This window comes from Hyposmocoma kahamanoa, unplaced genomic scaffold (assembly GCF_003589595.1).
Source record: "Hyposmocoma kahamanoa isolate Upper Pololo Valley unplaced genomic scaffold, ASM358959v1 63, whole genome shotgun sequence".
Classification (NCBI taxonomy): domain Eukaryota; kingdom Metazoa; phylum Arthropoda; class Insecta; order Lepidoptera; family Cosmopterigidae; genus Hyposmocoma; species Hyposmocoma kahamanoa.
In genome coordinates, this window is record NW_020653851.1 from 23,238,469 (window position 1) to 23,255,521 (window position 17,053).

Genomic DNA, 17,053 nt, shown 5'->3' on the forward strand with positions numbered 1-17,053 from the left:
ATGAGAAGCCAGATTTTTCTTTTTGCTAATTCTTAATAAAAAAATTCCTATAAAATAATATTATCTTGGGCCAATCGGGAGCGAAATTTGGCCCGACTCATGTGTAACACCCTGTGAAAATTAGTTTATCAACATTTAGTGCAATAATTAAATAGTTAGTGAATTAATACTTTTACAAACAACATTTAATAAGTTTAAAGGCACTTTACGGTGATATATAACTTTACTTGCTATTATTTTAAATGTTTATGAAGTTCATTCAGTTATATTTATACGATTGTTCAATTTATTTCACTTTTTATCACTTCATTTGTTAATGTTCATTTCACTGGTTTATTTAAAATGACAAACACACATGTCACTAGCTGTTTTGAAGAATATTATGCGCGCGAAAACGCTTTTCGCATTAAAAAAAAACATTTAAAGGCACACTACACGACGAGTAAATCCTTTTCTTCCGGCGCGTCCTTTCGATAGTTAACGCGGATGTGGCGGCAGATGTGGCCAAGGGCCTCTGCAGCGGGCACGACTGTGGCCGCCATGCACGACTGCACCATCGTTCGAAGAGACGCGAAGTAAATCTTCACACATCGCAGACAGGGCCCAGTACACCAAATTTGCTGTGTGGAAAAACATATTTATATTAGGCGTATAAGGTAAGACGGTAAGATTTGTAATGGGGGAAACGGACGTTTGATTCTGCAGATTTTCCCTTTGATTCTGCACGTAGAGTCAATTCGCAATGTATTTTCTTTTGACAGATTCTTCAGTACCAGTAGAGCTCCTCGTCCAGGGAAGTACTGCCTACCTATTTCTGTCACCAAGCAGTAATATAAGCATTACTGCGTTCCAGTTTGGAAGGATAAGGGTGCTGCTGACATTAGAAGCACATGGAACTTGTCAACTTATGTCTCAGGGTGACGGGCGCAGTGCTCCTCAGATCTTTGCTCTGAAGCTCACTCAGAAGCTTTGAGTGGCACTGCAACTGTTATGAACAGGCGTGTCGCTTACCACCAGGTGCACGACTAGTTCGACCTATCTCTTGGTGTTACAAAAAAAAGGAATTGTCAATCTTGGTCAATAAAAATTCGACAGCATTCTAGTCTAAGGTTGATAATGCAACGCCCGTTTTCTCGTGACGTCACGGAGTTCAAGTTTGCGTAGTGTTCTTGCAGTTGTGAAGGAATGACCAGTTTGTGATGAGCTGAGGCCCGGGTGGACACGCGGTCTCTTTTTTTTCGACAATCCTTTTTTTTAAGATTAATGGCTTTGCCTCTTTTTTTGTTAAGAGTTTTGGTTTAGATAAAAGTCCTTTGAGCCATGTTTTCATTTAATTATCGGGGTCCTCAATAAATATTTTCCATTGTGGTTCTAATACATTACGTTTTCACTTTCTCTTAAATAACTTAGTTCTCTTGTTTCAGTTTTCTAAATAGTCTTTAAGCGGCGGGAGTCAATACTTATGTGTTCACTTTCACTTAAATCACATTATTGTCACTTTAAACAAAAACTTTGAATTCCTAGTAGAATTTTCAGGATAGTCTAATGTAATTTGGTTTAAAACAAGGAATATGGTACTAACTTTCTTCATCTCTATTTCTTTCTTCATATTTTTGTCATAATATACTTATAATAAAAATAATATTTGTAGAGACTGTAGTTGTAACTTCAAAAGCCCGTCATGTTGTGGGTAGCTATTATCGGCATACACATTAAAGCTTGATATTGTTATTTTCGATAAATAAGGTCATTTTACGCTATTAGTTATAATTTTACGTATTAACTGTAAAAGATGTGATTACCAACCTCAAAAGCGAGACAGGCGAATCCGCATCCCAAGATGAGTGCGCAAGGTGGCGCGATTATAACGGCAAGCACTGTGTAGCACCAGTTACGCGCATACGCGAAGCACGTGTTGCTCAGCCGCCATGAGCACTCCGGACTGCGCGCGCCCTCTGGCTCGCCGATTATGTCATCCCATACTATCTGTAGGCGACAAAAAGCAAGGTTAAAAAATGGCGGAAAGATATAAACGGCTACATGGTTAACTATTTATTAAGGTAATTATTTGCAATTAATATGTCACACGTGTTATGGTCATATCTGGAAAAGTGACAACGTTTGAGGACATGACAACGTTTGGGTTTAAAAATTCTACAAATTAAATTAGAAGATAACTTTCCACCGACTTCAAAAAAGGAGGAGGTTCTCAATTCGACTGTATGTTCTTTTTTTTTCTTTTTTTTTTGTATGTATGTTACGCGATAACTCCGGTATTTGTGAACCGATTTTCATGATTCTTTTTTTGTTGGACAGGGGGTACTTCCATAGTGGTCCCATTTCATTTTGAAGAAAACCATCCACCTCGAAGGGTGGCTGTTCACGCATGAAGATTCATTTTTATAAATAGCGCCTAACTTTAATTTAGGAGCAACTACTTTAATGGTTGATTTTGCTATTTCTCCAATTCAAGGCGTTTTTCTCTCAATATACTTTGAGTAGTGACGTAGTGAGAACCTATTTTTATAATCTCCAGTGTCAAGCCCTGTATAGTGGCGAATTAGGGGATATTTCAATAAAACATAGCAAATAGACGTAATTCCACGTATTTTGAGGTCGGTTTTTTTAGTACTCTGGACTGAGATTATGCGTAATTTGTTTCATGTACTTCGTTGTGTTAGAAACACTTTTTAGTTATAGTCACATGTGCCTTTTTATAATACGAAGTGGGCGAATTAATTTGTTTAAATCATATTTCTAGTCAAACATTTTTATTGTTTTTTTTTTGTCAAAAAGATGTTGTTGCGTTACATTAAACATGTCGCATAGAGAAAGCCTGGAAGAGCTACTGGTCCTTGAAGAGTAATCTCTCTATGTCATTTAAACACCAACTCATCGATAAGTGCATCCTGCCCATGTTAACCAACGGTGCATAGACATGGTCGCTGACTGATTCCCAGAAATCTAAACTCCAGATCTGCCAGAGAGCAATAGAACGCAGCATTCTGGACTTCAAATGTATTGAGCGAGTACGCAATACAATGCTGCGTTCGATGATTGGCATTGCTGATGTGGGGAGCAAAACAGCCAGGCTCAAGTGGGATAGGGCGGACCACGTTAGCCGGAAGCAACATGTGAAGTGAGCGAACGTCGTCACTCCTTGGGTGTCCGAGGATGGAAAGAGACGGCTAGGACGGCCGAGAAGGCGTTGGCGGGACGACCTTGATGGGTTTGAGAGAGAGTGGTGGGAGATTGCCAAAGACAGGGAGCAATGGAGGATTTTGGGGGAGACCTTTGCCCAGCCCTGGGACATAATGAGTTAATTAAAAAAAATTAAACATGGCAACATTCTTTTTCAAAGTGACACATTCTATTTGTACAATGTAATAATAGGTGAATTCTCTGAAGTGAGTGTGTATAGTTCTGTACGCAGAACTATAATGAGTGATTAAAGGACGACGATTATAGAAATAGAAATAGAAACCATTTATTGTAACGCCACATTATAAAAAAAAAACACAAAAACAAAGACTAATATAACTAAAACAGAAATAACACAAAGAACAGCGTAAAAACATTTCAACAACAAGCTGCATAATACTATACTGACATGTGTGCGGCTGTGGCGTGTACAAAAGGATCCCATTCAGCTAAAGTCACAACCAAGGCTAGGTTGTGACGCTGGTTTTCAATGGGCGCTAGCCGAGTGAGTGAGAGTGACGGACGTATGCGTCCCGGAACATATAATAATAAAATAAAATAAACTACGTAAATACTTATATCATGAGTGTGTATAGTGTTATTACAGTGTGTACTCTTATATCGAATAAATACTTACATAATCTTTGCAATATATACATACAGGTATAAGTGTGTGTAGTGCGAAAACAAATTAATAAAATATTTTAAAAAGTTCTTTGACTTCAACATTAAACCTCTTGTTCTTACGCAGTTACTATTTCGAATAATGCTATGTGAATTAACATGTTTAAATGTTTATGATTATTAAGTTAAATAAAAATATACAATCAAAATAACGTATCCGATTAGCACCTCAAGTTTTTTTTTTACTTTAATAAATGACAACTGCGATGATTTTGCTAAAGACTCGATACAAAGTCAAATGGCTTTGATTGATTCCGCAAAACAGTGGAAGTGTTGAATTAATCACTTTGAAAAAATACATAGTAAAATTGAGGATATATCTACACTGAGTATACGGTACGGAAACACGATTCTTAAAAATTTTCACTATGGAAAAAAACTTACCTCCTAATTTTACAAGAAAACCGTTGTATTCAATAGCCAATTTACATACCAATGATTATTTTAATATCAATTGAACTAAATAGAACACGTACCACTATACGATATACAATTTTCAGATGGTTTTAATTTAGTTTATAAAAACATAAATTCTGAAATAAAGTTATTGTCTCTGGCGCTCGAACCAAGCTAAACTGAAAATTAACGACCTCGGTGTTCCAATGGTTTGCACTGTGGATGCTGGATGAGTAAATCCCGGGTTCGATTTCCGGTAGGTAAGTTGGTTACGAAGGAGTTTCTTCTAAGTGTTCGATCTTTGCATTAATAATTATAACGAACAAGTGGAGTAAATTTTACAAAAAATAATTGAATGTCATATTATCAATTCAATACAAATTTAACTAAATAACAGATTGTGAAATTTTTCAAAATTTAACCTTAGCTATTCTTACAAATACATTACAAATGAAATAAGAAAACAAAATGCTTCTTGTAGTTAATGAAAAAATCAAAGTAATAGATTAAAAGCCTAAGACCGCATACCTCGTATTTTAACCAATAATTTTCATTTATAAGGATTTATGACGCGGTTGCAAGACTTTTAGGCTAATATAACCAATCAGAATAGCGTTTGTGTAGCATCATAAATGATATTTTAATTATGTTCCACTACAGCAGTACTATAATATTTGAGCTCAGTGGCGGGTACATAGACATTAGAATTTTGATTCAGAATTAAAAAGAGCGTCTATAAGAAGTTTGAAATTATAATTGACAGATTACTGGAGTAGAAAAAAAATTCATTATTAAAGTCATTTATTCGAAATATTACAGATAATAAACGTAGAAAGATATTACTTTCCGTAAAAGTAATAGTAACAGCATAGTAGTAAACAAAATGTTGGCACCATTATTATACATATCTAATGTGAAATCACTGTTATTATAGTACTACAAACTATTATTATATATCCATCATCGCATGTCACGTCGCGCCTTGAGCGAGGCCCGAAGAAAGCTCAATGTCAAAAAGTAAAATTCGTCAATATTTTCCAATCGATGTCATTTCAATTTCGGCCAATGTCAGACTACATATTTATGGTATTGATGACGCGTGCTTTTCTATGAACAAGTCCGTATTAACGCTATTGGTGATAACGTAGTTAACAATTAATAACTAACAGTTTGTGGCAGTAAATATAACATGTGATTCTTTAGAAGAAAGTAGGTGCGTCGATTATAGATTTTTTCTAAAGAAATAAGAAATTAAATGTAGAGTCTAATCTAAGGAGATGTCTTGTTTATCAACAAACAAGTTTTAAATAATATAACACAGTGGCCTAAAAAGTTGAAATAAAATAAAGAAAATAATTTGTACATAGATATCGTTTTATAAAAACAACTTTAGGGGGGTAATTTAAGCCTAAATTACAATTTATGTATAGAACATTGACTATAGAATCGCTTTTTAAAGTAACAAATGATTAAAAAGCTCTAAACGCAATATACATTTAAAGTAAAAATTAATTCGTGTAAAAACTGTAATTCTACAAAAACTTGCCCTTTTTTCCTTTTTGTTTCGAAAAACTTCAAGGCAATCACTGTAGGAACTAAATTGTGGTCACGGATTGTGGCCGAGATTACGTTTATTTTTCATAAGAAAAAAAACGTTATTACTAAATTTTCTCTTCCTATCCTTGTTGCTTTAGCTCATTTGAAAAGTAGTTCACGTTAACCCGAAATATTCCTCAGCTTTACTTTAGTAAATAAAAAATAAAAATATTGTCGATGCCTTAAACGTTGTAATGAAATGTAAGTGTTTTAAAAAAATGGAGGGTTTTAGTAGATATATTTTTTACACGAAGTAATTTTTAGTTTATTTATTTGTATTACGTTGTACGTTTCTTGATTATTTGTTACCATTAAGCTGATGGCTCTGTAGCCAATGCTTTAAAAATAAATAAATAATTATAATGAAATGAGAAAAAAAATGGCGGGTTTTTGTACTTACAGTTTCTACACAAATTAATTTTAACTTTAAGTATTATTACGTTTTGAGTTTCATATTATTATTATTATTATTATTATCATCATTATTATTTTAAGTTATTTCTCCTTTCAATGACATTTTATTATAAGATAAGATTTTTCCCAAACATAAATGTTTATCGGGAGAGTTTGGCTGCTACGCTTAATATTATAATCACATAAATATTACATTCAGTGACCAACATTACAGTTAGCTGTTTATACTGATGGCAGTATAGCCAATCAATAAATAATTATAATGAAATCCTTAGAGCAAATAGGAAACTCATTAAAATAATGTTTTCGAGATCATTATAGCAGTACGATTGTTGGTAGTCATAAAAACATGAAATTGCGTTTTACTTTTCAAAATAATGTGTAATTAAGAGCTACACTACAGTAATTCTAGGTGTTGTAGAGAGTGGTGGAGGTGTCAGTGACTATGGTCACGCGATATTCAAAGAGTTTATTTTTCACATTTTCCCTTTGTTTTATTTCATTGCATGAACGGTTGCTTCAGACGAATACATTGGGAACTGAAATTGCATGTTAGTAAGTCTTTAATAAATATTTATGTAGCGCTTTAGATGCTGCGGAACGTAATAAATACAAGTAGGTAAAGCGCTTTTTGTGGTACCCAGGCCGGTAGACATTTAGACGGCCCATTTGAAGTAAGGTTATCCCTGCCTACGTAGATATTTTTTGTGACACCACGTTCATTGCCGACTGTTGAACATATTATCAGTTTAATGTTTGTTGTAGGCACTATCGTTAGCCATCAATCCAGAACGCAGTAGAGGTGCGCCACGACCGAAATAGATACCTAAGATGTCATCATCACCAGCTTACCCGTATTACAAAGCGTCGAAACGGGAGTAAGAATTTTTTTATAAAAAAAATAAGTGTGCATTTGATTGCCATCTCACCTGATAGTGTACGTATTAAGATTGCTTTGCTAGGAAAAAGATTTTAGTAGCAGTAGACCTTCTTGTGAAAGAGTTGTCCAGGGTACATCTGTCACCTTACCTATTTGCCTCACCAAGCAGTAATGTTAGCCATTATTGCGTTGCGGTTTTGAAGGACTATGGGTGCTGTTGAAATTACTGGTAAATGAGACTTGTCAACTTATGTCTCAGGCATTACAAGTGTTATGGACAGGCACAGGCACAAAATTTATGAAGTCCGCTGATAAATTAATAAACTAGTAGTAGATTAATTTCACATAAAAATAATTGAATATCAATTCAATAAAAATTTAAATACAATGAGTGACGACATCTCTAGCCGGGGCTGGTAGCTGTAAAGGTATCTAGCTGGGTGACGAAATATTATAGATTTCCTATAGACGGCGCTACGGCTAAAAAGTTGTTGAAAAACCAAATGCAAAGGTACGACGCAAGCACATTGAAAAATTCATGAGGTCCGCTGGTTCGTTCCGTGGGTTACTTGGTATAAGCGTCTGGTACGGTATGCTAGAAAACGTCGGTTCGAATCCGGCCGGATCGAAGAAATTTTTTCTGAGTGATCTTTGTATTAATAATTATAACAAACTAGTGGAGTAATTTCACAAAAAATAATTGAATATCAATTCAATAAAAATTGAAATAATTAACTTTCACAAAATAATGACAAGGTTAATGGTAAGATTACTAAACTGCCTCCGTGGCCGAACGGTTACCATGCCGGACTGCCATGAAGAGGTCCCAGGTTCGATTCCCGGGCCGGGAGAAATATTTGTATGGCCTACAATTATTTCTCTCGTGAGTTTGGGTGTAATTTGTGGTTGTCTATGTGTGTGTCCATGGCACCCGCGACACAGGGTTTCCCTAGTGCGGGGCTATGTTGAGTGTGTGCGTTATTATTATTATTATTATATTATTACACATTTTATAATGAAAACTATTATACTGTTAAATTAATTTCATTAAGAAAATTTTATGCCATAAAATTGGTAATATGTAGGTACTGCCACAACAATGTTATATGACTTTCTAGACGTACGTACACGATAAATGATTGGGTTTGAATTGTTACCATCGCGTTGTGCTTTAAACTTTGTCTATCATATCCTTATTGTAGTAGAGAGTTGAATTTAGATCTTAGGTATTGTTAGTAACGAGTGACTGACGTCGTTTAAAAGTAAATTCCACTCAAAGAACGAGGCCAGAGTTAGATTGTTGTTGCGTGCAGGAGAGGGAAATTGCTTGAACGAATTATCGTTTGTATATTTTGTATATTGCCCCGCCAAAGGACGTTGACTTATGAACGTTTTTGGGGTGAAGATCATTTTTCATAAGAGGGTGTCGTGGACTCAGAAATGAATTGTTTGTATTTTACAGCTATTGCTTAATTACCCGTCACGCTAGTATTTTGATAGTTTGCCGCTGGTTACCTACTTCGTTCGTTAGAATATTAATGCATATAAGTATTTATGTCAATGAGTCCATTCGTGTTCTAACTTCATTAGTTTCCCACAGAAAGCGAAAAAGATCTGTAACAAACACACAAAGAAATACGAAACTTTTGCTACGATAAGCGTTCCTAACAGAGCCGTTATACTTACTCTAACCATATTGAAAAAATGCAGAATACGATAAGTACATTTTTAAGTTACAAAATTTTTATTTCGCCAGTTGCATTATATACGATGTTGCGCAAAATTTCATCTGTTACCTTTATATCTGCGGACAAATATAGTTGATGTCTTAGAATAATAACGCATAGAAACCTAGCCCGCACACGCTAAGTGAGGCAAATTGAAGCGCTCCCAAAGGGCCTACACGAGCGGGCGGGCCGTCAGTGCTCAAGGTCAACTTGCACCGCGAACAGCTCAAGAATTTTAGCTAAAAATGTGTGGTAAATGAGGTAAAAATACGTCAGACGAACATAAAATAGATACTAACATTACATTCCACAAGGAAGTAACGCGTTTCAACTTGTATTTTTATATAAATATTCACTATAACCGAAAATTAACTTACTACTAATACTAGCCTACATGAATTTGATTTTTGCCTCACTTGTGACAGTTCGTTTGATATGAAACTATCATTCTATGCGTTATTATTCTAAGGATGATGTATGTTTTTTGCACAGAGCAGGATCGATTGCCAAGGGCTACTCTATTGCACTCAAAATTCCAGTTAGGAAATTGCGTAAGTTGCTCCGTGTTCCATTTAGTCGTACTAATACTTTAGACACAATAGTTATCTACCAAGATCTTTGCGGTTATTTAACGAACTCAATAAAGACGGTCACATTGATTTTTCTCTAGTAAAACAGTATTTAAAAAAAACTCATTTTATTTCTTTGTCTGATAAAAATTCAGAGTACAATGGCAACTGTTGCCAGTATTCAGCCACATTGAAATTACTATTTTAGTGGCTCGGCGCGTAGCGGTATACTCACCTCCGGTCATTGTACACACTCAATCAGCCATCTTTATGTGGTGGTTTTATAAAATACCTATGCAATTTAAGCAAATAAGATGTTTGTAAGTAAATTTATGTTTTAATGACGAATGACTTACGTCACAAAGTACATAAATATTAAATAAATATACAACCTCTTTAGTCTTATGTAATTTACCCTAATTTATTATTGTAATTTTTTATGTAAAAAAAATGGAAAAGTAAAAAACACTAGTGCGAAAAATCCAACTTTCGACACGACTCGTAGTACGTTTTGAGCAACTGTATTAAAAATTTCTTATCGAGTGACTGATATGATTAACTGCTGTAGCCGCGCGGTAAGCATGCCGGTCTACCATGCAGAGGTCCCGGGTTCGATTCCCGCGTATTTGTGGTTGTTTATTTGCGTGTCCATGGCACCCGCAGTACAGGGTTTCCCTAGTGCGGGGCTAAGTGTATGTGCGTTATTTATTTTATTATTTATTATGACGATTATTGTGTTATCAAGAAGTTCCCCTAATAAAATAAATTACAACAACCTAATTAAACACGATGCTCTATAGTTTAATAATAATAACTATTTGAACACGGACAAATTACGAACAAACCATGCCACGTTTTGAAATTTACATAAAAACATTTGGTCAACTGATAATATCAACATTAATGTTAATATTAGCGAAACCGTTTCAGGGTTCTAAAGATAATTTGCAAAAAGAACGGAATTTGAAATAAAGAAGTCCGATTCAATCCAGATAAAGAGTGACTGCACGTTGAAGTGAGGAAGTACTAAAACGGGGTGCGAATCTATTTTGCATACATAATGCTTTCCAAGTAGGCACAACGTCGTTGAAACTGACCTTTTCGTTTCTTGTTTATTGTCGTTCTTGGTTTGTGAAAGGTTAAATGAAGGTAGGTTGTTACTTTATACGAGATACTTATGTAATGTGCTCTATTTTCAGTGGCATTATCATTCAGAGCTCGTGTTATTAGATTCTGACAAGTGATTATGTTGCGAATAAGAAGTTTCGTAAGAAGATTTACGTGAAAATTATACGCATGTTGTGATTATATCTTGTAGGTTCCATTGTATTTAAGCATGTCTAGTTAAGACTGATAACCCTGAAACCAGTTTTGTAAGCCAAATAAAAGAAGGAATAGGATGTTCGACATGGAGCGTGATCGAATAGCCGGATATTCGGCAAAACTGTTCGCACGTGAAACACACTTAAGATAACACACTGTTACCATATCTATCGCGCGTGATATAGCAATCATACACGATTGAGCGCGAGTGTAAAGACGTTATAAGATCAAGAGAGAGACCGCGCGATGCACTCAACAGTCACGCGCGCAATGGCGCACTCCACCAGTTTCACACGATCTATCTTGCGCTTTAGCGTTTACACGAACGCTCTTTCCGTTGTAACAAATACGAACACGAACAATCGCGCGCGAAAGAACTTTAGCTTAAAAAAATTCAAACAGTTGATCTAATAAATAGAGTGGCGTTGTCGAGGGAGCTAATCGCGTTAATTCTTGAATAGTTTCCATTTAATTTGTTACCTTTTTGATCTCTTCGAAAAATAAATAGTCATCGTCGGGGATAGTGCAATTACGCGTAACTAGCATTTAATTATGAGTCGCCATTTCGGTAATTTAGTCGCCAAATGAAATCCGCGGGAATGTCGTGACAACCAAATTAGCGTGATTTACGGGAATTTATTGTTATCAGTCCGTAAACAACATAAATTAATGCTTACTGTGCAAAAATGGAAGTCATAGCCATTGAAATGACAAAGTAGTAACGTTAAATCCGTCTCCTATGAACATTGACTTACAAATAAATGGACGACGGGTCTAATACAAAAACCACGAAAAAAATGTCCCAAGTCAACCTATTTAAACGTAATGACATGTAAAGGAATATGAAAAAGCTAAAACGTTGAATTTAAATAGTAATGTCATCGCAGTACTGTCTAATTTTGCTTGCTTCGCTGTCAGTCGAACAACGAAGACTAAAGCGTGAATGACGCTCTGTATACGATTTTAACGCTCTATAAGTTCGAACACTTTTTAGCGCGGACCCGACGTCCATATAATTGTAAGTCAATGCCTATGAAATTTGGTTCGGTGCAGATACGCGCTATTTACTAATACTACATACGCGGATTTGCATTATCCCCGACGTTATGTCACATTTCCATTGATCTTTTCATTGACTTACAAATAAATGGACGACGGATCTAATACAAAAACCACGAAAAAAATGTCCCAAGTCAACCTATTCGAAATTTATATTGTTATGTCATCGCAGTATCGCGCTGTCAGTCGAACAAATGAAGACTAAAGCGGAGTGTCGCGCTCTGTATACGATTTTAGCGCCTTACAAGTGCGGACACTTTTTAGCGCGGACCCGACGTCCATATAATTGTAAGTCAATGGATCTTTTAGATAATATAATAAACGAAAAATTACACTTTTGCGAACTTAAATTGTATGTTCAGTACTAATAAAAGTTACATGATAATTTTCTGTGTTTGTTTATGGTTAGTGTTGTAATATAGTAGTTGTTAGTGTTGTAATATTTTCACCACGAAAATATTATAATATCAAATTAAAAAATATATACATTTACACGCCTATCGCTTGCCTAAGTGACAGTTTACGTAACTGTTACATTGCCTACCAAATTAATTAATTGTTGTAATGTAAACCGATAATAAAAAAACTATTTTATTCATCATTGAAATGAATAAATAAGCCATTTGGCACTTTTTTCAGTCAACTTTTGAATGTCGTCAGAAAAATCTTGTTGCATTTATCACGTGTGGAGCGCGACATAACTGTTACGTAAACTGCCACTCCTCCCGCACCGCGCAACTACCTCAGGAACCGTCTCAGTTAAGCGGTAGGCCGGTACATTAATACATCTTTACTTAGTAATTGATATACAAGTACAAAATACGTACATAATATAACAAGACTAGAAGATTGCTTCTGGTGCCGTGGACTCCCCGGAACTCGTGTCCAAGATTTCTTTTAGAACCCCTACAAAGTCCCTTAGGTATAATTCACTTTTGCGCGTGCCATTAGCCTCTTCGAATTTTCGGCGGAATGCATATCCCTTGCGTGCGAATAATAACTACAATGTAAAAGTACAAGCAGGTTGATATTGACCATTTTAACTCTAGTATTGCATCGGTGAAGCATCTTATTGGTAGTTTGTTTTTTAGCGAGTAGGTAATAACTAAGTCTTGCGAAAATGTCATTAACTTAATGTGTGTCTGTCGGTGAGGACCTATAAATTGGCTCTTCATTATGATTTCAGTTTTTACTCTGTAAGATAGCCGTTGGTCTTCCAATAAGTTAAAATAAAAATATAATATAAACATAAAAAGACTTACTAAACTGTGATACGTAGCTGTATTTTAATTACACATAATTCAAATAGAGCCCAGCCTTGGCTGTAACAAAGTAACAATCCAATTGGACAGTGTGACAAATAAGTAAAGACATTTATATTATAGTTTGCAAATGTTATTTGCGTACATAACTATAGATACGTACTCTGGTACAAATGGAAATTAGTTTCCGGTGGATAGGGTTATTTTTGTAACGGAATTTACTTATACTTAGTAATTATTTTACGCTTTGTTAGCAGTGAGTTTTCTATGAATTATAATTGTCGGGTGATTATGCAAATTGCTGACGCAAAAGGCTTTACTGTACTTGTTATAAGGAGTTTACTGTTTTAATTATGTTTGGAGTATCTAAAGTATTACGTACTATCAACAAATTTGACGCATTACCACCTTATCTACTTATGTCTCATAGTGACGGGCGCAGTGGCAGTGCCCCTAAGATCTTTGCGATTTAAAGCTCTGAGTGGCACTGCAACTGTTATGGATAGGAATGTCGCTTACCACCAGAGACATGACTTGTTCGTTCCGTCAGCTACACGCGCGCCATTCGTAACCTTTAAACAGCGAACGTTAAACATCGGTACGGTGTTGTACCTGCTACGTAAACTCGTAGCGATAACGCGTAGACCAACGATGGCGGCTAACTTTACAAGACATAACTTCTGTACAACATTTCCCACTTTTTTTTTCTTGGTGGAAATGTCTGCTGTGTTCCGTGCTGCCTGTTTGCAGTTATCGGGTCCACTGAAAAGCGGCGTCGTAGCTGAAAGTGCTACGACATTAAGCTGAGTGGATGACGGATTCCGTAATAGCACAGTGCGCACTCTATTATTCCTATTTTAGTACTTAATTTATTTAGTTAATAATGCGAATTATTTAGAAATAAAGGACTAATCACGCATCAGGGCCGTGCCCGGGACGTGGACGGGCCGTGATCCGATAGGGGCTCAAAAAATATCGCGTATATTTTACAATTTACAATTTTACAAACTAGCACGGCCCTTCCCCTTGACGTGGCCCTGGTGTGTGTGGATAGTCTTGTATTGTATTATTATGTCAAATCTGTAGATTATTGACGGAGTAAACAATTTTCTTTCTTTCTCCTATGCGCTTGATCGTTATCAACGGCTGATAATATCCGCAACGCACCTTGAATGAACTCCGTTGAAATACGATTTAGACAATTGGTTCTTTTCCATATTCATGTCTAAATGAAATGATACAAATGTGGACCTCGGATTTCAAAATAACTTAAAATAGAGCTGCAAGGACGAGCCAGAAAAAACCAACTGATTTTGATTCTTTATAGGCCTAAAGCTCACCTGTACGTGCTGGTTTAGATTATTAGGATCCCTGTCCTCCAGCGCTTCTGCTGTAGCATTATCTGGCTTGGCTGCCATCTGCCTGGCGATCGCCGGCGGCGGCTGCACCACCGTCGGCTCCGGTATCTCAGGAAGCAGTTTGGCTTTATGCTGGCATGCTAAGCATTGTCGAGAAGTTGTCCGCGTAAGGGTTGGCGCTGCACCGCCTGAACCCAGTGGCACGTCTTCAAATGCCACGGTAATAGTGTGTGTGCTCCCTTATTTTTAAGTAAAGTAAAAATTAAAAAGAGACCACTACTTTTTGCTTTAAAATTGGAATTTATTTAAAGTTACTTTGAAGTAGAGTATGACAGTTTTATCGCGAAGGTTTTTAATTAAGTTAGATTATAACTGTTAATAAAGCTATAACTTTTGCAACACGTGGCTGTGGCACACTATCTCTCTCTAACTCTCTATAACAACTATTACTTATCTTTTTGAAAAAAAAAAAGTTACTGATAAGTTTATTTCAGTTGTGATTAATACAAATATTGAATTTACGAAAAATTTCAATTTCTACAAACAACACGCTCTCTACGAGTTCGCAATAAGACTGAAAGAAAACTTTACGGTAGCTTTTCCAATTTAAAAAAGAGCTCTGCGCATGCTCCTTGAATTTCTGAACTAAAGAACTTTTTGAAAACGTTTCATTTTCATTGTAGTTTAAGCAAGAGCGATGGGAAAAGCGATTGCAAGAAAACCATCGATGTATGAATAAACGTTAATGCACCGATTTCGTTTTTATTATTTAAAGTTAAGAAGTAATGGGAGGGCAGTTACCCCGTTTCATCGCATATATGTGACGTAAATTACAGTTTTTTGTGCAATAATTGATGGGTTATTGTGTAAAGTTGACGTAGTGTACTAACGTTGATGGATTTTTCACGCGACATGGAAGCCATACATTCTTTTGTTTTGACACTGAAGTTATAATATATGTATATAAATATTTTTTTACCAAACGTCGTCTTGCTAATGTTTTTTTAAATCTTTGCATTATACAAATTCTCTTTGTCCTTTACTCAATGTCTACGTCTTTATTAGTTTTGGTTTCTTGTTCTTTTCTCAATGACTTCTAGAACAATGTAGGTAATAGGGTAATTTCAGGAAAATTTTCTCTACCTAAGCCTTTAGGTGGCAATTTTTATTATTTGTATTCTAAAATATTATTATGAAGTGTTATTAATATATCAGGATAATATTCTAGAAAACTTAAGGCTATTTACTAGAAATTCTATTACTTTTTTACCAATAAGAAGATTAGGCAAAAGGACTCTATTGTTAATGGCACAGCACTGATAGATTTATTTTTGTCAAAAGCAAGAGAAAACATTCACCAAGACTTGGCTGTATGGTTTTAAACATTTGTCTTTTTCTTACCGTAAAAAAACAGTAATAACAATTTTCAATTTGTTTTGTGGTTTCAAAATGGCCACTGTAAAGATATAACGAGAGTTATAATCATTGACTTACAATTATATGGACGTCGGGTCCGCGCTAAAAAGTGTCCGCACTTGTAAGGCGCTAAAATCGTATACAGAGCGCCAAACTCCGCTTTAGTCTTCATTTGTTCTACTGACAGCGCGATACTGCGATGACATTACAATTTAAATTTCGAATAGGTTGACTTGGGACATTTTTTTCGTGGTTTTTGTATTAGACCCGTCTTCCATTTATTTGTAAGTCAATGGTTATAATTAAACTATTGAAGAAAAAATATAATGTACGACCTGGCAGTATGGCCAATTAGACGCCTTAGCCTGTTCCGTAGGACGAAAACTTTTGCTACCTACCTACTACAAATTATCTTGATATTTCAATGGAAATGTCATTGTGACATTTTAAAACGACTCTATAGTTTTTGACATTTGAAATAAATCCCCGTGGCGTAATTTTCCTTGTCCTAATGGTTACAGAAATAACAAATGAAAACACCAAACTGACATACAAAATGTTTATTGTTATTTGGAATAAACAATTTCTTACATACCATATTATATACATGCACCGATTTATATACAAAATCTTACATTAATTGCATATTCGTTCCAATATGAGTATAATAGTATATTAGGCTATATTTTACGTTAGGTAATGATAGAAAAAAAATATTGTTGCTAAGTATTATGTACAGTGATAATCTTATGTATATAGCTATAATATGTATGTATGATTGTGTTGAGCGATTTATTGTATATTGCACCTTAGTGTTTCTTATTGTAGATACAAACTTACTCGATATAGACTATTTAAAAAATTAAGGGGTAGATGGTAGATGTGTGAAATTTGTTTCTTGTCTAAAATGTTGAATACATCTGCAGGGTGCTTCTATGGATTATTAACATATGGCGATTAAGTTTTGTATTGAGCTGTAATTTCCGGAACTCAGCCAGAAAATTGAAACGTAAGAGAAGTTGTTTCCGAGAGAAGAGAAGATGTTTATTGTATTATATGTTTATTGTATATATTGTTTACATCTAATGTCTTGACAATTTTCGTAGAAGAATTATATAGGGGAATGTAGCTTTAGATGTAAAGTGCTAATCAAAAAAATATAATAATT

At 35.3% G+C, this 17,053-nt stretch overlaps 1 protein-coding gene across 1 annotated transcript; it reads right to left on the bottom strand.

Annotated features, from left to right (window-relative positions):
* Positions 1 to 206: 206 nt before the first annotated feature.
* Positions 207 to 14,873, bottom strand: LOC113230529 (caveolin-3-like). The gene is made up of 3 exons (XM_026464507.1): positions 14,452 to 14,873; positions 1,807 to 1,986; positions 207 to 620 (listed from the first exon to the last, which is right to left on the bottom strand). Exons 1-3 carry the CDS (start codon positions 14,527 to 14,529, stop codon positions 432 to 434), a joined length of 447 nt encoding a protein of 148 aa, XP_026320292.1. The 5' UTR covers positions 14,530 to 14,873; the 3' UTR covers positions 207 to 431.
* Positions 14,874 to 17,053: the final 2,180 nt, after the last annotated feature.

Bases quoted from the DNA above. Each gene is read 5' to 3' on its own strand.
- LOC113230529 (XM_026464507.1), bottom strand. From the start codon at position 14,529: ATGGCAGCCAAGCCAGATAATGCTACAGCAGAAGCGCTGGAGGACAGG. The intron at 1,987-14,451 runs GTGAGCTTTAGG...TGTCGCCTACAG, and splicing joins ATCTAAACCAGCACGTACAG to ATAGTATGGGATGACATAAT. The intron at 621-1,806 runs GTTGGTAATCAC...TTTTCCACACAG, and splicing joins TCGCCTGTCTCGCTTTTGAG to CAAATTTGGTGTACTGGGCC.